The 26,863-nt window shown below is 46.9% G+C and overlaps 3 protein-coding genes across 3 annotated transcripts in view; 2 read left to right on the top strand and 1 right to left on the bottom strand.

Annotated features, from left to right (window-relative positions):
- Positions 1-6,268: 6,268 nt before the first annotated feature.
- Positions 6,269-16,732, bottom strand: GCKR (glucokinase regulator). The gene is given in 16 exon segments (XM_058686380.1): positions 6,269-6,563; positions 6,655-6,752; positions 6,945-7,041; positions 7,415-7,491; positions 7,843-7,940; positions 8,180-8,290; positions 8,944-9,040; positions 10,218-10,355; positions 12,630-12,723; positions 13,992-14,024; positions 14,204-14,270; positions 14,861-14,937; positions 15,239-15,316; positions 15,944-16,012; positions 16,203-16,359; positions 16,674-16,732. Coding segments are annotated over 16 exon segments (1,464 nt in total). The 3' UTR covers positions 6,269-6,449.
- A 1,693-nt stretch (positions 16,733-18,425) lies between these two features.
- Positions 18,426-21,461, top strand: FNDC4 (fibronectin type III domain containing 4). The gene is made up of 7 exons (XM_058682879.1): positions 18,426-18,774; positions 18,956-19,100; positions 19,178-19,293; positions 19,523-19,727; positions 20,179-20,268; positions 20,562-20,686; positions 20,850-21,461. The coding sequence occupies exons 2-7, from the start codon at positions 18,980-18,982 to the stop codon at positions 20,883-20,885; spliced, it is 693 nt and encodes a 230-aa protein (XP_058538862.1). The 5' UTR covers positions 18,426-18,774; positions 18,956-18,979; the 3' UTR covers positions 20,886-21,461.
- A 1,827-nt stretch (positions 21,462-23,288) lies between these two features.
- The window catches only part of IFT172 (intraflagellar transport 172), a 34,115-nt gene continuing 30,540 nt past the window's right edge, over positions 23,289-26,863 (top strand). The window contains exons 1-3 of the mRNA XM_058682863.1: positions 23,289-23,473; positions 26,195-26,338; positions 26,590-26,702. Of these exons, the coding sequence (XP_058538846.1) occupies positions 23,435-23,473; positions 26,195-26,338; positions 26,590-26,702 (296 nt within the window). The 5' untranslated portion in view covers positions 23,289-23,434. The remainder of the gene's footprint in view (positions 23,474-26,194; positions 26,339-26,589; positions 26,703-26,863) is intronic.

Below are 26,863 nucleotides of genomic sequence, written 5' to 3'. Positions count from 1 at the left end.
GGGTGCCTTTGATTTGTCAAAACAGATGACAGCAGAGGTGTAAAATGGACAGACTGAGGTTTCCAGTGTCTGTCGCGTCCTGCCACCAAAGGCTGTTCAGCACCCCCAGGGTTCCTTATGTTCGTTCCCCTTACAAACTTGGACAGGGGATGCAACTCTCACTTCAGGGTCTAATGTGTGGATGTAGTTTTCATTCTAGTGACAAAGATCCTGTCATGCCTAACAGGGACTCTTTTTCTGAGTGGCCTATGTTGGGGACACAACTTCTTCCCTTTTCCTCTGGAATTAGCTAAATTCCCACCTCTCCCCGTTTGTGTGATTCTATGCGGGAGCAGCACGTACATGCATGTGCGTGCACATACGCGCCTACATGTGTGTTGGGGGGGTGGATACAGAGATGCTGGAGTAAGGTCTGGATTAGTGGCCAATGAAATGGGCTTGGGGGGCAGGGGGAAGTAAAGAAACAAACCTGCTGTTGAGACCAACCCATGCCACCCATCTTGTCCCACTTCTAATTTATTAACTCGGATCTACTGAGTTTGGAAGATTAACTTTCCAAAACAAGACATTTAGTTTTATTTCTAGAATCAGAACATGCCAATGAAAGCGGGGACCACTGCGTCAAAAGCAAGAACTACCCCCAAACTTTCCCCACCCTGGGCTGCGGGTGGCCCTGGGATTGGGCCTCTCCTCCCACCACAAGTGCTGCTAGCCCAACAAGCCTCCGTGGGCTTCACTTCACTTGCCCAGAAACACCAGTTCACTGCAGGGCAGGCTCTAGGCTTGATGATGTTGGAAATCAACATTCTCACCAAGGGAAAACAGGAAGGAGAAGAAGACCGTATGTATATTCTCCTATGTGTATATATAAGTACATATGTGAAAAGAACATATACAGTTAACCCTTGAACAAGGGTTTGAACTGCACAGTTCCGCTTATATGTAGATTCTTTTCTTTAAATACACTGTGGTACTGTAAATGTATTTTCCATATGATTTTCTTAATATTCTTTTCTCTAGCTTACATTATTGTAAGAATACAATATATAATATAATTGACATAAAAATATGGGTTAATTGACTGTTTATATCATCAGCAAGGTTTCTGGTGAACAGTAGGCTATTAGTGAAAAGTTTCTGAGGAGTCAAAAGTTATATAGAGATTTTCAACTGCATGGGGTGTCAGTGTCCCTAACCCCCACATTGTTCAAGGGTCAACTGTATTTCCTTGTTCTTTCTACTGAAAAGGCCAAGAGGCAAAGTCATCAGTAGCAGTGAGCCTACCCAGCACCTAGGTTTCTAAATACAGCAGTACCCACTTATCCACAGGATAAGTTCCAGACCCCCCAGTGGATGCCTGACACCATGGATAGTACCGAACCATATGCATACTATGTTTTTTCCTATACATACATACCTATGATAAAATTTAGTTTATACATTAGTCACAGTAAGAGATTAACAATAACTAATAACAAAATAGAACAACTGTAATATACTCTAATAAAAGTTATGTGAATGTGGTCTCCCTCTCTCTCTCAAAATATCTTACTGTACTATACTCATCCTTCCCCCTTCTTGTGACAATGTGAGATGATAACATGGCTACGTGATGAGATGGAAAGAGGGGATCACACAGGCATTGTAACGTAGCGTTAGGCTACTACTGACCTCCTGGCAGTCCGTCAGCGGGATCATCTGCTTCTGAACTCTATTTGATTAGGGTAAAGGAAACGGTGGAAAGCAAAACCATGGAGAAAGGGGGACTGCTGTACCAATCCCCACTGACAACCACCAGGGCTCCTTGAAAATTACTGATTCCAGCCAGGGCTGGAACCAAGGAAAGTACAGGCTGAACCTGGGACATTTCTGCACTCCTACATAGATTGGGTACACAATTGTCCATACACACACACACATAAATAATAATTAAGAGATTTAGAAACTGAAGTGATTTCCAAAATGTCTTGTTAAGCAAAAACACAAGGCACAGAAGACTATAATATGCTACCCTTTGCATAAGAGAAAGGTAATTTTTTTTTCCAAAAAGAAACATAGATGGGGAGCCTGGGTGGCTGAGTCGGTTAAGTGTCCGAATTCAGCTCAGATCATGATCTCACGACCTTTGAGTTTGAGCCCCGTGTCAGGCTCTGTGCTCAGAGACTGGAACCTGCTTCGGATTCTGTGTCTCCCTCTCTCTCTCTGCCCCTCCCCCGCTCACACTCTGTCTCTATTTCTCTCTCTCTCTCAAAAAAAATTTTTTAAACAAAACACAGCAAAGAATGTTCAAACACTAATGGGGATATGTCACAAGGACACAGGGGCCAGCTTGAATAAACTCTCATTTTGAACATTAAAATCAATAATGACAGGAATGGATTAAAACACATTTAACAACAACAAAAAATTAATGAGTCCATACAGAGTCTAACCAAATATAGATGAGTGGGAAGAGAAGAGAAAGATTTTCTTTCCAGAAGAATGTCAACTAATAAATGTAGAAATAAGGTTTGAAATAGAAAATCACCATTTTAAAACCACCATAGTAATAATTGATTCAACCAAGAATCACCAGTGCATGCTAAAACCATTGGGTGAAAGATTGCCAAGGAACAGGATACAAAGAAATCTGATACTACCTTGAGTAACTGATCAAACATAGCATCACCAATAAAGGGACTAACTGATATCAGGTGCCTCCTAATGTGATAGGCTGATAAAGGATATCAGTACTCCTATGCAGTACGCCTGCCAAAAAACTTCACCTGAATATAATGAAGAAACAATCAGGCAAATCCAAGGTGAAGCACATTCTAAAATCAAATTGGTCCAGATTTCTATGCTATCAATGTCATAAGGGACACAAAAAGCAGCTAAAGAACTCACGTAGAATAAAGGAAACTAAAGAGACCTGATGACTAAATGCAGTGCATTATCTCTGATTGAATCCTAGGCCTGTAAATAAAAATAATACAGGGAGAATTGGGGAAGTTTTAATACAGTCTGCATGTTAGATAATAGTATTCACTGTCATTTTCCTGAGTGTGATAATTATATTGCAGTTACGTATGCAAATGTCCTTGTTCTTAGGGGACACAGTAATTTATGTCAATTGTCATCATATCTCCAAGTATCTTTTAAATAATTCAGAGGAAAAGAGGGATGAAACAGATGTGGTAAATGTTAAAGACTGGTTAATCTAGGGAAAAGTGTATGGGTGTTCACAGTCCTATTTTTGCAATTTTTCTGTAGGGTGGAAAATTTTCAAAATAAAAGTGTGGGAGGAAAAAATGTGTGGGAGTTTACATCAAAAATATTTCTGCAACTAAAGATTTACTAATGGAAACCTCCTTATTTCAAACAATTGCTATACATTTAGAAAGATACAAACTGGATTCAAGCAAAAGACAGAAGCCATAGACACGCACACAAAATATTGCTAGATGTGACTATCTAAAAATTTAAATCATCTCTACATCAAAAACATAGAAATAAAAAATAGTAATAAACTAGGGGAAAATATAGAACAGGAAAAAATGGCTGCTATCCTTGCTATATACACTCCCTCTTATAATTAGTAAGAAAAATAGACACTTCTAAAAGAATGGGTGAATATTCCCAAAAGGTATGAAGAAGTCATTCAAAAAAGAAAAAAAATTCAATGGCCAATATACACCTTTTTTTTTTTTTTTTTTTTTTGAGACAGAGACAGACAGAGAGCAAGCAGGGAAGGACAAAGAGAGAGAAAGAGAGACAGAATCCCCAGCAGGATCCCCACCGGCAGCACAGAGCCTGACACGGGACTAGAACCTAAGAACCATGAGATCATGACCCCAGCGCAAATCCAGACTCAGAAGCTCAACTGACTGAGTCCCCCAGGAGCCCTTTAATCTTTTTTTTTTAATATAATTTATTGTCAAATTGGCTTACATACAACACCCAGAGCTCATCCCAACAAGTGCCCTCTTCAATGCCCATCACACACTTTTCCATAGTCATCAAAGGAATGTGAATTAAAACAACACTGAGTGCTTTTTGTTCCATTTTGCTTTCTTTGCTGATTAGTGAAGATTAAAAAGAACAATGCTACCCAGTATTCAAAGGGTATGGGGGAACAAGCAATTTTCTACTTTGTTTACAAACCTTTTAGATCACTTTGACAACCTGTATCCAAAAACCTTGGAGCGCCTGGGTGGCTCAGTCAGTTATGCATCTGACCCTGGCTCAGGTCATGATCTTGAGGAGGTCCAAGAGCTCGAGCCCCATGGAGCCCCAAGTCGAGCCTGGGGTCAGGCCCTGTGCTGACAGCTCAGTGCCTGGTGTCTGCTTCAGATTCTGTCTCCCTCTCTCTCCGCCCCTCCCCTGCTTGTGCTCTCTCTCTCAAAAAATAAACATTAAAAAAAATTTAATTAAAAAAAAAGCCTTAACATCTTACACACCTTTTGGCCCAGTGATTCCACTTTTGACGTTCATCCCAGGGTTTATCCTCACGAAACAGTCAAATACATGTAGAAGGATGTTCAGTGCAGTATTTTGATTAAAGCCATGATATGGAAACTATCTACAATGTCTAACAATGGAGGAAAAAGTGAACAAATTATGGTACATCCATACAGCAGGATACTACATCAACATTAAAAACAATGATGTGGATATAATTGTGCAGAAAGGTGCTCGTAATTTTCAATGAAGAGAAGCAAGTTAAAAACAGCATGTCAAATATGGTCCTATTTTTGTATAAATATACTCACATTTGCATAAAAAGTCTAGAGGGACATTCTCCATAATTTGTCTAAGTGGTTTTTGGGAAGAAGGCTGTTACGGATACTTTTTTCCTTCTTTTGATTTCTGTATTTTCTAAAGTTTTTACAATGAAAATATTGCTATTTTAATTACAATTTTCTTTAAAAATACAGATATCTTTCGAAAGATCACAGGTTAACACTCTCTACTGTATCCCCTAACCCTGGAATAGTACCTGGCATGTGATATGTGTATAAAAAATATTTGTTGAGGGGCGCCTGGGTGGCGCAGTCAGTTAAGCGTCCGACTTCAGCCAGGTCACGATCTCGCGGTCTGTGAGTTCGAGCCCCGTGTCAGGCTCTGGGCTGATGGCTCGGAGCCTGGAGCCTGTTTCCGGTTCTGTGTCTCCCTCTCTCTCTGCCCTTCCCCCGTTCATGCTCTGTCTCTCTCTGTCCCAAAAATAAATAAAAAACGTTGAAAAAAAAAATATTTGTTGAATGAAGAGTAAAAGAATCTGGCTCAACTCACGGGTATGGCCAAAGTGTATATTGTACAGCGAAACCAACCACGGACTTAGAGTCACAAGGCTGGGGTTTCAGTCCTGACTCCGCTTTAGTTGTGTGGCCATGATTACAATCCCTTAATCTCTTAGTTTCAACTTCCTTATTTGAGACATGGGGGACATTAAACATACATCCTTTAGGAGACTGTTATAAGAACTGATATTATAAATGAAATACTTTGCAAAGTGCAGAGGCCTACATGTGTATTAGGTATGATGACTGTATAATAAACCGTGTAAGTGTGGAGAGGTATATCACATAAAGGAGGAGCCTAGACAGTGTGGGTTTAATCAGAGAAGACTTCTTAGAAGATGTGAGATCTCAAAGGAGACAATGAATATGGAAGGTATGCCAAAAAGTAAAGATGTGACGAATGAACAGCATTTGGAAGGGAAGATAAAGATACATGTTGGAAGCAGCATGGATCCCCTGGCTCAGGGGGAGAGGGGCTTCTGGTGAGCTCTGAGTACAGGTAAGGCAACATTCCAGCTGTTGTCTGCTCAAGTTAGGAAACTTCCTGGAGGAGGTGATCTGAATAATGGATGAGACCATGGCTCTCTAGGGCAAACCTTCAGGGCTCTCGTTGGGCCCTGTGGATGGTAAACAGGTACTGAGTGAGAAAACTGAGGGCTGGAGATGTAAAACTGCTTTCTTTCTTGGGCCACAAAGCACAGCTGAACTGACACCCAGATGTCCTGATGTCCACTTCAAACTCTAAACTGCAAAGCGCACCCAGGGTGATTATTATTTCTGTGGTTATCATCATGGGTGTACCAGATTATAATTTTACTGGTAAATAGGATCCGTATCAATGTAATATTGCCTGCAGTGAATTCAGCATAGTAAACTTGCAAACCTATACCATAAAGACTTTTGTATAGTGAGGATGACTATGGTATTGACAGTGAACCTGTAACAAAGGACCAATGAGTATCTGTCAAGTGATTGGTGGTCTGGCCTTTTTTGCATTTTTCTTTTTTGAATATTTCTGGAGAATACTGAGCCACTGCCTTGGAAACTCTGACCAGTGACCTGGTAGCCCAAGAACTTGCCCAGCTGGCTTTGTGGAAGTCCAACAAAGCTTTCTACCCACTAGCCTTGAGTTTTCTAATTTCTGGAATCCCTCCTCCTCTGAGTTCTTTTCTATAGATAACACTTTCTCATGCTCCATACCTGGATAAAGTGCCCTTCATATTCGAAGCAAAGCAGTGGCCGCATGATACTGATGACGGAGGGGAAGAGTTTCTTCAGAGGGATCTGGAGAAAGAAAGAGGAACAGAAGAAGATCTCCAGGAAGGCCTTGCTGTAAGTGCCACCCAAGGTTCCCTCCTAAAGGCTGGACCCTCACCGGCAGAGACTGCCCCACAGTGCTATGTGCCAAGGCCTGGATGTTGGCAGTCTTCTCTCTCACCTGCTCCACCAGCGTCTGCACCTCCATGAGGTTGTCTAGAAGGGGAGGGCACCGGAGTTGAAAGGCTGGCTGTTCAGCTGTTCTTCCTGTTACCCTGGGGTCCAGTCAGGACATATGCCCCTGTCCCTGCCTCTGAGCAAGTGCCTTAAGACCCAGAAAAACGACAGTTCCTGAGTCACTCCACTGCCTCCATCTACTCACCCCACTGCTCCCATCTTCCCTCTTACCATCCAGGGTAAAAATGAAGACCACAGTGTCAATTTCTGTGAGGGATGGCAAGATGGAAGTCAGGAAGTCCTCCTGGGAGAAGGAGAACTGGGGACCCTGCGCAGAGGAAGATGAGAGTTCCCCCCATGAAAAACCCCAGCACATTGGCTTGGAGACTGCAGAGAGCCTCAGAGGACCTTTAATACAGTGTTCTTGTATATAGATGAAAGGTTCAAGGAGGTAGTGTTTTGCCCAAGATGATGCAGCAAGTTGAGGGAAGAGCATGGGACCAGAGCCAGCTTTAGAGGGCGAATCCAGAGCCTTCCACCATCCCTGTGCTTCCCCAAAGACTCCTGACCTCTAACCCATATTCTCTTCTCTGGATGACTACCATGTTGTACTCCCCGACCTGTCTCCACCATTCCTTACTTCCCACTCCCTGCTCACCAGTCACCTTCACAACCTCTCCCACATCCCATCATCCTCCCACCTGGTAGATGAGCTCAGCCTCCTGGTTAAACATATCACTGTGATCACCAATGAGAAAGCCACGGACATCTCGGAAATCTGGAAAGTTTAAGGACGGAGAGAGGAGTAATGGGCTTTATGGGAAAGAAAGGTTCCAGACTTGGGGGGGGGGGATGTTAATGGGGCTTGGAGGAAAGTGGCAAGTGGGGTGTAGGATGAGGTGTAGCACGCATGAGAGGCCACAACTAAAGCAGGGCTGGGAACTGAGGAACCAAGGCCGGAGTAGGGATTCAAAGGAAAGAGTATTTGACTGAAATGCCTATTCAGATAGAAAAGAATGGACATTGAATGAGGAACCCTCATGGGTTGGGAGTAGGAAAGTGTTTTGATAGCAGACCAACTGGTTTGCATCAGGAGGAACCAGGAAGAGAGTCTGGCCTGGGGTTCCACCGGCACCAAAGGTGTGGATGCACTCCACTCCATCCATGATGGCAGTGATGCCAAGGGTCTGCCAACCAACAAGGTACACTCAGCCTTTTTTCTCCAGGCTGAGAATGGGCCAGAGGTCAAGACATGAGAGATCACAATAAAAAAAAAAAAAAGAAAGAAAGAAGGAAAAAGCCAGGGATCAGAGAAAGATGCGTATGTCAGAGCACAGGACTAAACCAACAGAAAGCCTGCCATGACCCTCCACCATGCAGATCTGCTACCCTCACCATGTTAACATGTGTTCTAAGGACATTCCCCATCCACACCACTTCCCCCCTCCAAACACATTTCCACACACCTGGTGCTGGCTTGCTTCATCAGGGTGGCGCTCTTAGGGCTTTGGCTATAGGTCACCTGATGAGACCGCTCAAATGTCCGCAGGATTTCCAGAAGGCATCTGGGAGAAAGGCTAGCAGTTCCCAGGGTGGGCCCAGTGCCCCCTCAGAAAGTATGAGTATCACCCCTGCCCAGGGGAAGGCACAATTCCCTTAAAGCTAAGTTCTACTGGCCCTTCATGGAAGTGCAGTGAGTGGACCCCGACAGCATTCCAGAAGGGCAGAAAAAGTTTCAGTGAGCAGAAAACAAAGACCAGACAGAAGGACAAGGACATGGGAGAAGGACAGGATCAGAGTTGGTGAGAAGGTAGGTGGAGAGTCTGGGAGCCAGGCCAGAAACCCTGGTAAGGGAAGAAGCCCCCAGCAGAATGAGCTCTTCCTGCCTGATCTGGACCATCCCTAAGTCACAGACTCTCCGAAGCTAGGTTAGTTTTGGATGTCCCAGGTGGGTTCAGGGATTAGGTGCTCCAGGAGGGCACAGGGATTAGTGGGCCCTGAGGAATCCAGGGTCCACTGGAAACAATCGAGACTCTAGGACTGCGTGGTAGGAACAGTGGCATCCCCAGGCCAGCTCTTTTCCCACGGGAGGAGCGGTGGCGCCTCTCACCCTTGCTGCCACTAACCAGTCTCTGAGTCCGGACCTGCCACCCCCCAACCTGTACCATCCCACTCCCTGCCTGACCCTGAGCTTTCTCTTGTCCAGATCTTCCCTACTCTCTGACGCTGCAATGCCCCCTGGTCCACAGTCTTGTGCGCTGCCAGTAACAGGGTTTCCAACAGGATCTTGGTAGCGTTTCTACCTTTCATCCAGGAGAGGCCCGGGGCTGAGGAGGTGATGACACCCAGGAGGAATTGGGGAGGAAGGAGAATCCCCGAGCTCACTAGTTAGTGATCACTGGGCACGCAGTCTGGTTAGTGACTCCCGGGCATGTGCTCTAGTTAGTGGCCCTTGGGCATGGAGTCTAGGTAGTGACTCTTGGGCACGCAGTCTGGTTAGAGGCCACTCGGCATGCATATGGCAGTACTGGTGGTGCTCAGTATGCTATGAGGAGTGCTGGGTTGAGGGCTTAACTGAGAGAAGGAGAAGAGAGAGAGTAAGGGCCACCTCTGGTCGTTTCTATGGTACATTCAGGACTCTGAGGAGGAAGCCACAGGGACTGGATGTCCTGCTAGCTGGAGATAAGCGTTTTTCACTGAGGGTCTTTTTTTCCCCCCAAGAACTTTCTCCCCACTCAAGGCCCCATTTTTTAAAGAGCAGTTTTTCAATGCAAACACCACATTTCATGTTCTTTGGACAGATCAATGAAGCAGCCATTGTAATGGTCCAGGTAGGTAACACGACACACCAAGCATAAAGAGATTATTGCAAAAAGCAGGACAAAGGCAGTGTCTGAGAAAAGGAGATTAAAAGCAATCAACTGCAGGCAGGAGAGGGGAGCTCCTGAGAGATGAAAGATATGGCACTCACATGTGACGTGGGGTTCCTGCCTTCCCATCTCACCAAAGGAAGAGCAAGGAGAATGTCACAGCCGTGCCCGTCACAGGCAGGGAGGGGCAGTGACAGCGATTCAGCCAAGGCTCCTGCCAAGTCAAAGTGAGTATAGACGATGCCGGTGCCATGCATCCTCGATGCAGAGAAAAAGGCACAGGAGCACAGGAGGCTTGGAAGGCCCACTCAGTTTTGGAGAAGATTAGAAAGCAGAAGAATGAAACTGAATGCCATATTTTTTAAAGCCCATCTTTGAAATTAAAACACAAAAGAACAACTCTTTCTACTGATAGATGAAGAAGAGGTTCTTCAAACAGGAAACTGCCCTAGATGGCTTAGGTATTTGATGATGACTGACTTAAGAGGCAGGGTGAGGATGGAAACACATCTTAAGGTGAACAAGGAAAGGGGAAAATAGGATTTGCTTTACAACATTTTAGTTGACACACAACGCCAGGAATTCAGACCAGATGTAACAACCTAAAATTGGAGGCATTTGGGAAGTGGCAAGCATTCCCTAGGTGGGGGTGGGGAGGATCCTACCCCAATTGCAGGATTGAGCACAAAAGCTTCCTGTTTCTCTTGCAGTTTCTGCATCCGTTCTGCTACTTGTCAGAATGTCGAACGCCAGTCTTCAATGGGGTCATTTCCGGGGCCCACAGAGAGACAGAGGTGGGGAGATTATCTGTAAGGATCTCAATGAAGGGCTTCAGATGGGAATCAGGATCAAAGACCACATTGAGATTGGGGTCCAAGGACAACAACCTCCTAGAGAGGTGTGCTTTAGAGCTCTTAGGGGCGCTGTGTCCCTGAACCCCAAGGACAAGGGTTTGTAAAACATTCAGCGATTTAATCCCAGAGCATAGCCAACTCTCAAACCTAAAACTCCAGCCTGAGACCAGAACTTTCTTGTATCCTGGTCCTTGCACATGTTCCACTGTCATGACCATACTACCCACACTCTCTGTAGGCCCCTGGAGGAGTACCTATCATCAGAATGTCAAAATTGCCACCTTATTTTCAGTCGTAGGGTCCATCAGAAGCCCTTCCCATTTCCGGAAATATATTTGGGAAATCTCCCCAAATAGCAAACCCCTCACTACCTGAGGGACAAGACAACAGTTCCTCCTGAAGGAACCCAATTACAAGGTATGAGGCATAGCACCTAACAGTTGGCAAACATACCTTTAATAAATGAATCCTGAAGAAAACAATGTGCTAATGGGACAAGAGAGTAACAATCTTGTTGGCTGCGTAGGTGTAACCATGGAATCTCTGAAGAATGGGGATCTTCTGTAGTTGATCTCTGCTTGTCAATTCTGCTGGGGGATAATTAGCAAATCACCTATTGTGGCAGGAGCTCAAAGAGTTACCTTTGAGTTCTCCCTAACTTCCCCTTATCATCCCATCCCTGCAAAAGTTCTACCCCTTCTTGAACTATTTTTACATTTTTTCATCTGTATTTCTTCGAGGGCAAACAAGTTTCACATATTACATACCCATTGTGTTAAGTGTTTCCTATCATTTGTCCTCAAACTACTTCTGAAACTCCTCTCCCAGAGAGAGGAGACAGTGTTCACTGGGTGGTTTAAAACCGAGATTCTTAAACTTGGCTAGTCATCAAAATCACCTGGGGAGTTTTGTTTGTTTTTTTAAACTACCCATTTCTGAGTACCACACCCACCCTGAGAATCAGCTTCAGGAGTTCTGGAGAGGAGCCCAAAAATCTGTATTTTTAAAATGCTTCCCAGACGATTCTGAAGATCAGCCAAGTTTGGGAGCCACTGATTTAAGGAACAACTGGAAGATCTCCACGCCTACATTGTTTGAAATCCTTCATTTCACTTAGTCACAGTGCCTGAAATTAGCATCATTTGCCGCAGATACATTTTTGGTGAAGGAGAGTCCTCCATTAAAAGGATCAGGGTTAAAAGTATCTCAGACTCATTTATATGTTCATACGAACTACACTACAAGCCTGGAATCTAGGAGTTGAGAAAAGGGCCTCAGAAAGAACCCAGCTGTCCCTCCCTCCAAGACCACCATTGAATGTGCAAAGCTGCTTTTGAGGAATCAACAAGCCTTCTCTGGAATGCTCCAGAGAAGGAAGCCTTCAGCTTCATCAGGGCGTCCACTCCAAAGGTTAATTTATAGAGTTCCCCAAACCTGCCTGTGCACCAAAATCTCCAGGGATGTTTTTAAAAAATAGATATTTCGGGGCCTTACCCCAAACCAACAACATCAGAGCTCTCACACAAGGGGCTAAGAATCTACTTTCTTAATCCTTTAACACTGTCAAGGCAGCACATTCACAGAACCACCTGAGCACTATTGGTTTCCTATGCTGACCTTCTCTGAGATCAAAGTGACCATTCACCTAGAGAATAAGAGGGAGGTGATTTGGTGGCACAGAGTTCTCAGGAAAGGGGAACTGGGTGAGGGATTTGAGTAGCCAGAGGGGACTGAAGGGGTGCCCAGAATGACAAAAGAGAATGGATGCTAAAATAAGGGAGCTGGGCAAAGGGAGTCAGTACCCAACACTCCTTTGAAAAGACACTTGAAAGAAAGTACAGAACTTTGTGGTACGCATTTCCCTGACCCTATTCTATCTTCTAGCCCTTGTTTTCCTTGTGTCTTCCCTCCCTGTTTTGAATGCATCCTTTATTGGATTTTATGTGGTCTTTGTAAGCTGCTTTTAATCTTTTCTGAAACAAGAGAATAAATCAACCAACTGACCAAAAACACAAAAATAAAAACCAAAATTCATAAGCTTAGGGACAGTCTATATTTACTTTAATATTCTGGGATGTGATTAATGAGACCTTAAAAACCATGCCCTCACCTTTGTGGATTTTGGCAGGGTTCCTCTCTGCCTCCCCCTGGGGGATTGGCCAATCATCACCTTTCATCACGGAAGGCTCACCTGGCCATGTTCACGGGGTTGAAACCGACCAGGACTGGCAAGAAGATGGTTGGGTTATCCATGCAGCAGTCCATCTGGCCTGTCACAAAGGGAGCCTGATGGTAGGCAGAGAAAAATAGGCATGATGAGAGGGGTTACTCTAGTGTTGCCCAAGGCCCATGTGCATCAGAATCCCCCAGAATGCTTGTTAGAAATGCATATTCCCAGGCCCAGTTAAGATCTACTGGATCCACATTTGAAGGGAAAGCCCAGGGCCTGTATTTTTAACAAGATCCCCCAAGGATGTCCTCTGCATGGTAAATTTTGAAAACTACTCAACTAAATTGTATGCTCCTTAAGGTCAGTGGCCTGCCCTCCTTGTGTGCCTCCTTCCACATCTGGCATCGCTGAACTCGTTTCTGTTTAGTGAATTGTTAGAATCAGCTGCAGTTGTGAGGGAAAATTTGGGTCACCTAGTCCAGTGCTTCTCAAACAGGCTACCTGGGAATCTTGTTAAAATGCAGAGTCAGGGGCGCCTGGGTGGCGCAGTCGGTTAAGCGTCCGACTTCAGCCAGGTCACGATCTCGCGGTCTGTGAGTTTGAGCCCCGCGTCAGGCTCTGGGCTGATGGCTCGGAGCCTGGAGCCTGTTTCCGATTCTGTGTCTCCCTCTCTCTCTGCCCCTCCCCCGTTCATGCTCTGTCTCTCTCTGTCCCAAAAATAAATAAAATAAAATAAAATAAAATAAAATAAAATAAAATAAAATAAAATAAAATAAAATAAAATAAAATAAAAAATAAATAAAAATAAAAAAATAAAATGCAGAGTCAGACGCAGTAGGTCTGGGGTGGGACATGAGATTCTGCATTTCTAGCAAATCCCAGGAGATACTAATGTCGCTGTGTGAAGACCATACTTAAGTAGCAAGGGACTGGTCCAGGGGTCAGCTCTTTCTGTAAAGAGTGAGAGAGTAAGTATTTTAGGCTTTGTGAGCCCTATGATCTCTGTGCAATATTCAACCCTACCGTTGTAGGGCGAAGTAGTCATAGATATTACATAAACACAAACAGCTGTGTTTCAGTAAAACTTTACTTACAAAAACAAGCAGTGGCAGGATTGACCTGCCAGGGTAGTCTGCTGACCCTGGGACTAGTCCATCTATCTTGGTTATTGAACGGATTGATATACAAGTATTCTGAAATAGGATCCTTTTCCCATTGTCCCACATTCATACAACTGGGTCTTAATTAGTGAGAGTAAAATCAAAATTCCTTATGCAAACCCTCTCTGTTGTCTAGCACCCACTTCATCAATCTATTTTCCATGCTATTCTATTCCCACTTCCTTTCTCCCCATAGGATAGATCCACCCAGCCTGTCTTCACACCAACAAAGAGTCCCTCTTCTTCCCAGCAGCCACCTAGGAGAGGAAGATGGGTGAAGCAGTGCCACCAGGAGGATTCTAGGATGCAAACCTATCAGGTGGGAATGTCAGGGGCAGGACTGGGGAAGGGAATGGGCTTTGGCTAGATAGGGGCTTTCGTGTCATCATGAGAAGGAACAGAGGTCTCTGGTTGATTCTTAGTGGAAGACACAGACCTTCTTTAGTTCCTCAATCCCGTGCAGAGCACTATCTTCTGCCCCCTCCCTAGATGCCACCACAGGCCTAAGAGGACAGACTCAAGGTCAGTGGCACTGGTTTGGAAGTAGAAGCCTATGGTATATTAGGGCAGGCTGCTTTGAGAGAAGGGAATGAAGGGAAAGCTACCATTGACTGAACACCTACTCTTTGCTTGGCACCATAACAGATACCTATAGGGCTGAAAAACTCAAATACCTACAAAGGCAAGTCATATAATTTAAGTATGTGAAGGCAAGAAGTGTAAGGCAATAAGAAACAATGGGGACCAAAGCAAACTGGATACAATCTCCATCTAAAAGCCTTAAAATTGGGGCGCCTGGGTGGCGCAGTCGGTTAAGCGTCCGACTTCAGCCAGGTCACGATCTCACGGTCCGTGAGTTCGAGCCCCGCGTCAGGCTCTGGGCTGATGGCTCGGAGCCTGGAGCCTGTTTCCGATTCTGTGTCTCCCTCTCTCTCTGCCCCTCCCCCGTTCATGCTCTGTCTCTCTCTGTCCCAAAAATAAATAAAAAACATTGGGAAAAAAAATAAATAAAAGCTTTAAAATTAAATTTCTAAAAAACACTATCCAGGCCAAGCAAAATATTCATAGACCAACATAGACCAATTTGGCTTACCTGTCACCTCCTGCAATGAGGTAGGTATAAAGAGGTTTCTGTCCTAAACCTTTCTGACAAAGCAAAGGAGCAATTATCTTGGATTTTCGACACCTAGAGAGTAGAGACTGTGTAAGGATTCTCTCAGGCCAGTGCTTAAGCCAGTACTGCCTGGAAGCTGGCACTTAAAACGCTACTTGCAGATGATTGATTGGGGGTGGGGGGAATGGGCTGTAGAGACAGAAGATATGGGGCTCCATATGGGGTGAGATCCAGCTTGGAAGAGAGGGAGCCAGGGCTAGAGGGGTCCACCTAGGAGCTTAGCTATGATTAGCTTTGTGGTCCTGAGGGTCACCCCAAGAAGGCAGGGGGAGGAAAATCAGGGATAGGGGTACTCACCGACATGAGGAATGCCATCCTGCCAGAGGTGCCCCCTCCACTCAACACCACCAGCCCCCCCGCCCCCGCCTCAGGCCACTGAGAAAGGAAAAATGCCTATGTCGCCACGGCCTAGCTCAGGTTGGGGGAAGCATGTTCTTTTCTTTGTCAGTAGCAGAACAGGAATTAGGGAGTCTTCTTAAGCCTCTTATGACAAAAGTGAACAGAACATAAGCAGTACGATGTGGCAGAAAAAATCCTGGATTTGAGAAAGAAACTTCAGTCTGCTCCTAACTCTGGCTTAGCTACTTATTCAAACCCTTACTTATTCCAGAAAGGACCGAGCAGCTTGGTCATCAACCAACCAATCAATCAATCAGTAACGCAGCGCTACCCAGCAATTATTAGCTGGATATATTTGGGCAAGCTACTGTGATTTTGTTTTCCTATCTGGAAAAAAAAAGGAGACAATCACACTAATTTCACAGGTTTTTGCAAAGGTGATGAGTGTGAAAGTACATGGTCAATTATAAAGTATTATGCAGATAATAGTTATTTTAATTACTGTGGATTAATAACATGACAATAAAGATCTCAGGGGGAGGACTGGGAGAAAGGAGAACTGAGATCTAGCAAAATGAGAAGTGGAGGCCAAAAAAAAAAAAAAAAAGGAGAGAAAGGTGGAGAGAACAGAAGTTCAGGTGGGAGCAGATGAAGAGTCAGTACCTTCAGCACTTCCTGAACTTTTCCAGCCACTTGTACCATGGTGGTCAGAATTGATTCACTATACAGTCGCTATAGGGAACATGCAGGAATCAGAAGCCAAGAAAAAGAGAATGGATTGGGATGGGGGAGAATGAATGTTGCGGTGGAGGGGCTCTCAGGGTTTCAAATATTAAGGACTGTGGTCTCAGAGAGCAGAGGTTAAGGTGCGGTTGGGGTTGGTATCTCTATTTTCAGTGTCCAGGGAATGGGTCTGGGTCACCTGGTACGTGGGCATGACTTGCCCCTTCTCCTGGAAGATCTCAGCATCACATTGCCCCAGCAATCGAACAATTTGTTCAGCATCTGCTCTGTCCAGGTCCTGGGTCAGTGGGTTTGACTTCTCTGTGACTGGCAGGGGCTGCCTCATACCCAGACAACTAGAGGGAAGGGGGCACAAAGATACAGGCAGGAAGCGGAAGCCTCATTCATACCTGCTGATCCAGAGGTGGGAGTGGCAGCAGGCGCAGTACTTGGACACAGACACACACACACACACACACACACACACACACACACACCACCCAAGGATTTAGCCTGCACTTGGTACTCTGGGCCTATAAGGGAAAGAAGATCAGGAAGGAAGATGGGAAGGAGGAGGGAAAGAACAGAAACCAAGGGTGGAGGAAAGTCCAGAAAAGAAATGATTCTAGGAATCAATGCAGAAGACCAACATGGAGAAGGGGGTCTCAACTCCCACTTGCCAGGCTCTGGGGTCTCAATCACATGTTGAAACTGTTTTGTGCCTGGCATGGTCGCACGCTGTGGACACCCTGTCATACCTGCCTCTTCAGCCACGCAAATCTTTCTGTCACACTAACTCGGCTTCCAGCTGGCAGGGCCTTATCTGAGCCACAGTGATGATTAACCCAAGTACCCTGGCCTCTCTGAGTACCACCCCCTCTGAGCACCTCTTCCTGCATCCTTTCCTGGTCAGTAGGCCCCCAGCCCACTTGTCACCTCAGGGGAGCTCCTGGGGTCCTTCTTTGCATGCATGCAGACTGCCCAGCCTCTGCTTTTCCCCTAAAGAGGAAACCTGAGGTTCATTACTCTTGCCCTTTGGACACAATGACCTCTTCTCTGGATGACCTGGAGGCTGGAAGTGCAGGATAATACTCAGGCTCAGGCTCAAGCCCAGGGCAGTGAGAATCCCTGAGCAAGAGTGCTCTGGGACCAGGATGCATCAGGAGGCCAGAGATCAGGATCTTCAGGGACAGTGGAGGTCAGAGGACCTGGACCATAGCTTGATCACATGCTCAAAACACCCAGTCCTCCCTCTTGACCCATTTCACTCTTTCATCTCAGAAGGAAGGCAACAGAAGCTTCAGAGCCCCAGGGGGACACACATTGAACTGGATATTACAGGAGAAAGTGCCACAGAAATAGAAATGCTGCAATGAGAATTAGAAACCAAAGTATCTGCCCTAAATACATTAGCCAACATTTATTTACACTGAACAATGCACTTTTCACATATCTTATCTCATTGGATACATTAACACTAAGAAGATTGTATTGACACCCTCATTTTTCAGATGGTGAAACTGAGGCTCAGATAAGTGTTTTGCTAAAGATCACATAGCTGACACAATTGGAACTCACACCCAGGTTGTCACTCCAGATCTCATGAAATAACTTAAGGATTTACATGTTTGTTGAATGAATGAAGTAACTAATAGATTAAGTACAAATTACTGATAATCTCTCACTCACATAGTGTTGTACGATTTATAAAGACATTTCCCAACATTTTCTCATTCGATCTTCCCAACAGCCCTATGAACTTCTGGACCCTCTGATTTGCAGGTAGGAAACCTGAGACTTAGGTGACCAATTTCTCCATGCCAAGCAGTAAGTGGCAGAGCTAAGACAAGAACCATAGGTCGCTCGCTGCTCTTTAGATTTCCCCCTATACACCCAACAATCTTAATAATCACTGTATCTCCAGCTCTTAACATGCCAGAACACATAGGTGACGCTCAATAAATATTTGTTTAATAACTGAAAGAATGAATGAGAGAGTGAAGAGAATCAACATCAGATTATGAATGGGGAAGAGATTTAAAAGCTGACGCAGTCTACAAGTAGGAGATTGTTAAAACAATTATCTTCGCCACGCTATCCCTCCCGCACGGGAGGTGCAATTCCTTCTCCCAACTTGGCTAATTCCAGCGCGGGAGGGAGGGGCCCTCCCAGGTGCAGGAGACCCTCGCACCTGCGCCTCTCCCCACGCCCCTCGCAGGCTCCAGGGCCGGAGCCGGGATCGGAGGGATGGGGACCCGGGAGGCCGCCAATGGGAGGGTCGTGGGAGGAGCCCCGGGAGAACGGGGTCGAAGGGGGGGGGGGGGCAGGAGGGGGATGACGGCTGCGAGAACCCCAGCGGGGCGGGGCGGGCCGGCACGTCCCGGTCGGGCTGCGGCGGAGCGAGCGGGGCCAGCTCTGCAGAAGGCGGCGGCTGGCTGGCCGGGACGGTCACATCCCGCTGCAGGGGCCGGCGGAGCAGCCGCACTGCCTCCCGCACCCGGACTCAGGCCAGCGGCCAGGCCGCGCCGGCACCGCCCCCTGCTCGAGGACAGACTACGCGGCCCGTCCGAGCTCTGGGGGCCCCGCAGCCCCGCGGCCGGCTCCCGCTACGCCTCCGCTCGCCCTCTGTCCGCAGCTCGGTCCCGCGCTGCCCCCCGCGCCGGGCCCGCGCCGGGATGGGGTAGGGGCAGCGCCACGGAGTCGGGCGATGGGCCGCCCTCTGGGCACCGAGCAGCCCCCCGAGGCCTGACCGATCGCGAGGACCGGCGGAGGTGGGTGTGGGCAGGGCAGAGCCGCGCACCCGGGTGCCCGGGTGATGCGGGGGCGGAGAAGACGTGGAGGGAAGGGGGGCTCCCGGGATGCTGTGGGCGGTGGGGAGCCCGGGAGAGCTGCTGCCACCGTGCGTTCTGGGCAGTCCTTGAACCCCCACCCCCCAACTCCTGCCACCTCCAGGAGCCCCGCCTGGATGTCAAGCGGATGCCCCAGTGCCTCCCAGCGGACTCGGTGGGGACCATGGCTTCGCTGATGCCCCTCTCCCCATATTTAAGCCCCACGGTCCTCCTGCTGGTCAGTTGTGACCTGGGCTTCGTGCGAGCAGGTGAGTAAAGGGGGCGTGGGGTTAACCAGAGCTTGTGGATGGTACCTGTTAACCTGTTAACTCACTGGCACCCACAGACCGGCCTCCCTCTCCTGTGAATGTGACAGTCACTCACCTCAGAGCCAACTCGGCCACTGTGTCCTGGGACGTCCCAGAAGGCAACATCGTCATTGGCTACTCCATTTCCCAGCAAGTATGAATCACCCTTCTGCTCCCTCAACCTGTGTCCTTGGATCTCTGAACATTCCTTCAGTTACCCCCACCCCAGAACTAAGCTCCCCTCCCAATGGTGGGGGAAGCTGGGACCTGGTGTTCCCTCAGTCTCAGGCTGCTTTTTTCACCCTACTCCGTGGAGTGCTTGGATGTTCAAGAGTCCTGGGACTGGTGTGAGACTGCCTTCCTGTCCCATCATCTCCCTGCAGAGACAGAATGGCCCTGGACAGCGTGTGATCCGGGAGGTGAACACCACCACTCGGGCCTGTGCCCTCTGGGGCCTGGCTGAAGACAGTGACTACACAGTGCAGGTCAGGAGCATCGGCCTGCGGGGAGAGAGCCCCCCAGGGCCTCGGGTGCACTTCCGAACTCTCAAGGGTTCTGACCGGCTACCCTCAAACAGCTCAAGCCCAGGTGAGGGTCTCAGCTATTCTCCATTCCCTAAACTTTGGATTCTCTGGCTTTTTACCTGGCCTTTAGCCTCTTGTTTATTTCCCCCAAAACGGCAACACTCTAGCTTAGATGAATAAAAGGATGATTTAATTCATCATACTGCCAAGAAAGGAAGGAAAAAGGTTGGCAGGGGACTGGATATAGACAGGCTGATAATGAATCGTTTGGGAGAAGGGCTTTTAAGCTTCCTTTTACCCATCCTCAGTTCACAGCCTCCACCGCAGCCTGCGTGAGTACTCGCATGCAGCCCTCCTGCTTTTTGGTCGCTAACTACCTGCCCACCAATAGCTTCCTAGAAAGCGGCTACCGGGGGCAACCCTGTGATAAGTCTACCCTGACACTAGTGTCCAGAATCATAGAAGAACTCTGTAGCTGCTCCCCCATAACCTGGAGTCTATCTCCTCCTTCTTAGGTGACATCACAGTGGAGGGTCTGGATGGAGAGCGACCGCTGCAGACAGGGGAAGTGGTCATCATTGTGGTGGTGTTGCTCATGTGGGCTGGTGAGTAAGCAGCTGGACCAGGGGGCCGAGGATTGGGGGGTGGGGAGCTCAGTGAAGGCGGGACATGGTAAAGGTTGTTGGGAGAAAAGGCAGGGAGAGAAATGGAGTCGGGAGATGCTTAGTTGAGGGGAGTGAGCAGAAGTTGGAGGAGAGGAAGATTAAGAGGGTGGTGCTTGTACATGGGCACCAGAAATTCAAGGATTTTCTAGAAACTGTATGATTATCTCACTGCCCTTCAAGGCTGTGAGTGGGGAGGTCAAGATCAAGGCTCAGATTGTATTGTTGTGTTTCAGCTGTAATTGGGCTATTCTGCCGCCAGTATGATATCATCAAGGATAATGACTCCAACAACAACCCCAAGGAGAAGGGGAAGGGGCCGGAACAGAGTCCTCAGGGAAGGCCAGTGGGGACAAGACAGGTGATGTGGGGTCTGAGGGAGGGAAAGGTGATTTTGCTTCTAGGAGCAGCCGTGGAAAGGGAGAAGGGCAAGGAGGGGCAGGAAAAGAAGGAGAATGGATATTTGGGATGGAGAAGGCTACAACTTTGCCACAATTAGAGACTCAAGCCATTTTCTCTTACAGAAAAAGTCCCCATCCATCAACACCATCGATGTATGAATGAAGAAACAGAACCAGAAAACAGATGCACTAGCAACCTGGGGATGGGGATGGGGTCAGGGAGAGCCCCAGCTGGTGATCTGCCCAAGACTGAAGGATCCCAGTTTCCTAGAGGGTAATGACACTCCCACAACCTCAGGCCTGGTACCCGTCCTCTTTCCACTGTGAGCAGGGCCAGAAGGTAGGTCTTAGGGTCTGCACCCCTGGCCCTGGGGAATGGCTATCAGATGGGATACATCCTTCCATCCCCCAGGTCCAGGGGAGAGTCACTTACTCAACTGTATCCCATTAGGTCCCAAACGGGACCCCCATTTCACCTGCATCAGGACTCTCGGCATCCCCAGCTGCCCCCACATCTTGCCTCTGGGTCTCAGAGAGGGGTGTTTCTTTGGGGACTCCCCCTCCCCCAGCAAATAAAAGGAAATGTCTGGGTCTGGAGGCAGATGCCGCACTGCACTACTCCAATGTCTTCCATGGAGCCTCGGGTGCTCCCCCTCTCACCTGGTAGCCCCTCCAGCTGCTGGTGACCTCACCCCTTGGACATTTTTCCAATAAAGGTTCTTGGACAAACTGGAACTGACTGTATGGTATACTGTATAGTATGCTGAAGACATTTCCCCACTGCCTCTCCCCTGACTATAAGGGCCTCTCACACCACCACCAACTCGACAGGAGCACTATCATTTTTAGGTGTTTGTTTTGATTCTCTAGCCTGGGATGGGTGGAGAGAGGCCAGAAATGGGTGTAGAAAACTAGAGCCCTAGTTCCTTTTGTTTTGTTCAGTGAGAAGGGGGAGAAGGTGAAGAAGGGGATATAAGTGCTCCCGTACCAGTGGAAACTAAGGTTATACCACACGAGAAGGCCAGTAACCTTTTTATGTTCGCTGCCCACGTTGACACCCAAGCTCTTCACCATTTATCCCTCTGATTCCTCCATCACCCTGAGTTGATTTTCAGAAAAGGACTCAACAGTGTCTTGGGACAAATGAAAGAGCAGCTACACTAATGGATCCCCTGGTGCCACGTGCTCCTATCCTGTGCATTCCTGTACCTATTCTTCCCTGCCCTCACTTTCCCTTTTGTCTCCATCTCTGTCTCTGTTCATTCTGTCGAAAGTCAATAATAATTGTAAAGTGCAAATGAGTTTATATTCACTCTCCGCCACTACGTTCAGAGGAGGATTATGGAAATAAAACTGAGGGGTTGGAATCCCCCCTGTCAAAAGACTTCTACTTTGGGCTCTGGGGCGACTTGTTTCCTGTGAAAATAGGGGCTGTCCTCTACTCTTTCCTAAATTCCAAGGCGGGGTGTGGTGCCAGTGAGAGAAATAGCTGTTGACGTTTGCATCCACTGTGGGGGAAAGGATTCAGAACCCAGAACTGGTGTAGACAGCATATGCTACATTTTCTGGAGACGTACAGGTCTTCTCAACTTTGGATCTTTCCAGAGGAGGTATATAAATAACTCTCCTTCTCTGTATCTCAGTCTCTCTGGTATGTTACAAGAACTTAGGCCAATAATTCTGAAATGGACCCCAATCCAAAGAGAGATCAAGAAGTCAATATCCTTTCTACTCAAACAAGCTCCAACCCCAGGTATCACAAGACTTAACCTTAACCTATCAGGTGAGCCAAGCTCCGGTTTGCCCTCTACCTTGAACCATAGAAGCATCCTGATCTGGGCAGCTGTCTTTAATCCACTGCCCCCCAATTCTGAAGTAGGGTACCTTACCTCTCACTGGCTACGAGTTCCAAAACACTCATCTCTCAGACTCTGGACACATCATTTCTTGGGATGGGGGTGGCACAGGGTATAGAAGCATTGCATGGAGATGGAGAGACAGGAGTTCAGAAGGGATATAAAGGGTGTTTAAATGCACCAGCTCTGGGTTGAATCCCAGTTACATCCTTTACTGGCTGTTAGTTTGGGTCCGTGACCCTTCTAATCCCGAGCCTCCTATTATGTAAAATGGGACTAATAATGTCATCGCCTTCAAAAAGTGTCTTTGAGATTAAATGAGATAATGCATGTACAGCACTTTGCACAGTACCTGTCAGATAACATGCTGAGCGTTCACTGTTAGCTATCATTATTAGCCTTTTGATCCCGTGCAAGTCACATAAGGTATTTGGGCTGAATTCCATCAGCTGCAAAACGTCTATGAAAGCAATTGCCCTGCTTTCCATCAGGGTTATGATGATTAAAAGAATGCATTCAGGTACTCTTACTCACATCAAGGCGCCAGAAAGACTGCGATTACGTAGCTCCCCGACTTGCTGAGGGATTGTGGGCGTGGCTTGAGCCTGGGCTTGCAGGCAACGACGGGATTGGTTGAGAGGATTCAATTCCACTCGCAGTTCCGCCCTAGATCTCACTGCGCCGGCGCACGTTTTGTTTGCTTCGCCGCGAACCTACGTGGTGACCTTGCGAAGTGTGTGGCGCTCTGGTCGCATCTGCGTCAGCGGCAGTCGCTGCGGCTGCGTGGCGGGTTGTCCAGGTAACCACGGGAGTTGTCGCTGACTGGTGGCATCTGAGAGACAGGTGTTCGTCATGCAGTTGAAGCACCTGAGGACCCTGCTGAGCCCTCAGGTGAGGAGTTGCGTGCCTCTTCCCACCCCCACCCACCTTCACGTTCCAAGAAAAGTGAGGGAACGGAAATTTAATGATGTTGAGCGCCTACTGTATGCGGAAGACCGAAGGCTCTAGCGATGATCCCGACTGTGTGCGGCCGATAGTGTTCAGTAGGCGAGAAGGACCGCTAACCTCGGTAGCGTTCATTCCGTTTCCTTTAACATCAGTTGTGTACGAGGCCCCGTGCTGGGCGCACATGTAAACAACGAACATAAATCTGCACCCAGATAAACCAGCGCTTTAGGTGCAGGCCCAAAAGAGGGAGTGTAGGAGACCTTCCGTTCCTTCTGATGATGCAGATCTCAGACTCAGAAGAGGCGGGGCACTGAGGGAGGAAGCCTAAACCATGCTGAAGAAAGGCTGGGTTTTGGAGCTAGGAGACCAGAATTTAAATCCTAGTGGCAGCTGTACTTTTAATACATGACCCAATACCGCTGACTTTAGCCCAGGCCCCAGTCTCTCTGAGCACTCACCCAACGACTTCATTGGGAAAATGGAAGTAACAATAATAGCAACCTTAGGGGAGATGATGGAAGAGTTGAAGTAATGTACACAAAGTCCACTGTAAACCGAAAAGCAGTGTAAAAACTGATAGACAAGAGAGGAGAACTTTCAAAAATTCAAAGAACAAAATTATACAAAGCTAGTAATAATACCTGCCACCGTGTATGTTTAATATGTAGCAAGGCAGCATAAGTTAAGTTAGGATTGTGGTTTGTGGAGTCCAGCATACATGGATTTAAATCATGGTTCTGCCACTTACTAACTGTGTAGGTAAGCTTGAGCAAATTACTTAACCTTTCTGAACCTCAGGTTCCCCATTTGTAAAATATGCATAATAATGGCATCTATGTCAGCTTTACGGGGTAAAATGAGGTAACGCATATCGGGTGCTTATCAAAATGCCTAGTCTATGGTAAGATCTTGTTGAAGGTTAGCTATTATTGTTGTTTCCTGCCCCATTTAATCCTTATGACGGTGCTGTGAGGAATCAGGAAGGCTTCACAGAGGATGTGGCATTAGGAGGACAGAAGGAAATTGGGATGAAAGAGAGAGGTGCTCATTGCTCAGTAAACTGCCCCCAAAACTGTAATTTAAAAATTCCTTTACCCTAGTGGAATAATTGGAAATGAAAACCTCCCTCAGTCTTTCTTTTTTATTTTTTTAACAATTTTTTTTTAACGTTTATTTATTTTTGAGACAGGGAGAGACAGCATGAACGGGGGAGGGTCAGAGAGAGAGGGAGACACAGAATTTGAAACAGGCTCCAGGCTCTGAGCTGTCAGCACAGAGCCTGATGCGGGGCTTGAACTCACGGGCCTCAAGATCATGACCTGAGCCAAAGTCGGCCACTTAACCGACTGAGCCACCCAGGCGCCCCTCCCTCAGTCTTTCAAAATAAGATGTCATGATGCCGGGAAGGGCAAAGGCCCAGGATTGGGCAAAATGATGAAGATGATGAGCAGTGGCTGTTGAGGCATCCTCCACCCTTGGAACCGAATTTAAGCAAGAGTTGGAGGGTGGCAAAAGTGGTGGTATGGCTATTTTCTGCCTCTGGTTTGAGGACCTTGATGAAAGGGGGCCTTTTTTTTTTTTTTTTTAACCCTTTACCTCTGATTTTGGAAGTAGGTGGGATAGGAGTGAAAAGTACCAAAGTTTTAAACCAGACTTCTAGAACCCAAGTAATTCATCACACAATTGGAGCAGAAACTAAATTTTTTATTTCAAGGAGGGAAGTCCCTAGTGCAGAACCATTGAGGACCAACACTCGTGGTGGACAGACGTGGCAAGAATAAGTCACTGGGAGATGATCCCTTCTAACCTGGGCTTCTGTTAAGGGACGGGAGAAGGGTAGAAATGCAAAAAACTAACCAGGTGGCATTGTTCATCCTAAGTCTCAACTCTGACTATCTATCTTACTCCTCATTCTGGAACTTTCACCATATCTCCTTTTCCTACCAAATAAGCCCACACTCCTTGGCCAGGCTTCAAAGACCTTTCCTGAGCTGGCCTTGCTCTGTTTTTCTTGCCTTATCTCCTCTATTCTATTTGCAAGATAGTTTCAGCTAAATTAAATTACTGTTTCTTGACCAGACTTGCCTTTGGTCATAAGTTCCCCATTTGTGGATCCATTCCTCAGAGCTTAAAGTTGATCTTTTAAACATAAAATTATCTCAAACTTCTCCAAACTATTATGGTGCTTTGTACATGCTGCTTTTATGGGACTCTTCCTGTTTTTGCACCATATTATTTAGCCTGGGGCAGGAATCAGATTTTGCTCTTTGTCTCCTTTTCAGCCCCTGGCCAAGCGCCTTTCTCAGTATTCAAACAAAATATTGAAAAAATGGCTAAAGACCAAAACTTATCGGACCAATTGAATTTACTTCAGCAGCAGACCTGGAATATGAGGAAGCAAGGCCATTGCAGGGAAAATTGGTACAATTGATTTAGCATTGTCACCTCTTAGTGTATTTGCATTATGGGTTTCTGGAAGCACCTGTTCTCCTGGCCCAGGGTTTTATAGCCTTGGAGACCAGGATGCGTCACAGGCATCTCTTTGTTTTAAGTACTATGGTGAGGAAAATTGACCAAAGTCACCCTAGAACTAAAGGAACTAGAGATGCTTCTGCCATTCTAAATGAGCGCCTGGGTTTGTTTTTGCCCCCGCTGCCTCTGCAGGATGGAGCTGCAAAGGTGACCTGTATGGCTTGGTCCCAGAACAATGCCAAATTTGCTGTCTGCACAGTGGACCGAGTGGTGTTGCTGTATGATGAACACGGAGAGCGGAGAGATAAATTCTCCACCAAACCAGCTGACATGAAGGTGAAGAGAGTACTCTGTGTGTACCTTAACCTGTTACTGGGGCCTTGCAAACCTGGCATTCTTCCTAACCGACTCTCCATCCATAAGCATGGGAAGTGGCCTGCCTCGTCTTTTCTCAGGATAAATCCCTCAAGCCCATTATGGTCACGCGTGCCCCTTTTCTTCTCTTTTCTCTTCCATGTGTACTCATTATTTCTTTTCCTTTTCTTTCTTTCTTTTTTTTTTTTTTTTTTTTTTTTTTGAACTCTTAGTATGGCAGGAAGAGCTATATGGTGAAGGGCATGGCTTTTTCTCCTGATTCCACTAAAATTGCCATAGGACAGACCGACAACATCATCTATGTTTACAAGATTGGAGAAGATTGGTGAGGATAGAGACTGGGATGTGGGGTGACCTGGAAAAGAAGGGGGAGGCAGGAAGAAATGCCTTACCAGGGAGGGGGAGTAGAAAAGATGATGATCCAGGCTGAGACATGGAAGGCAAAGGCCTTCCAGAGTCTGTTGTTGCTTTCCTGCCTTTGCTTGC

The sequence above is a fragment of the Neofelis nebulosa genome, chromosome 9 (genome assembly GCF_028018385.1).
Source record: "Neofelis nebulosa isolate mNeoNeb1 chromosome 9, mNeoNeb1.pri, whole genome shotgun sequence".
Taxonomy (NCBI): Eukaryota; Metazoa; Chordata; class Mammalia; order Carnivora; family Felidae; genus Neofelis; species Neofelis nebulosa.
This window is presented reverse-complemented; position numbering and strand designations above follow the sequence as displayed.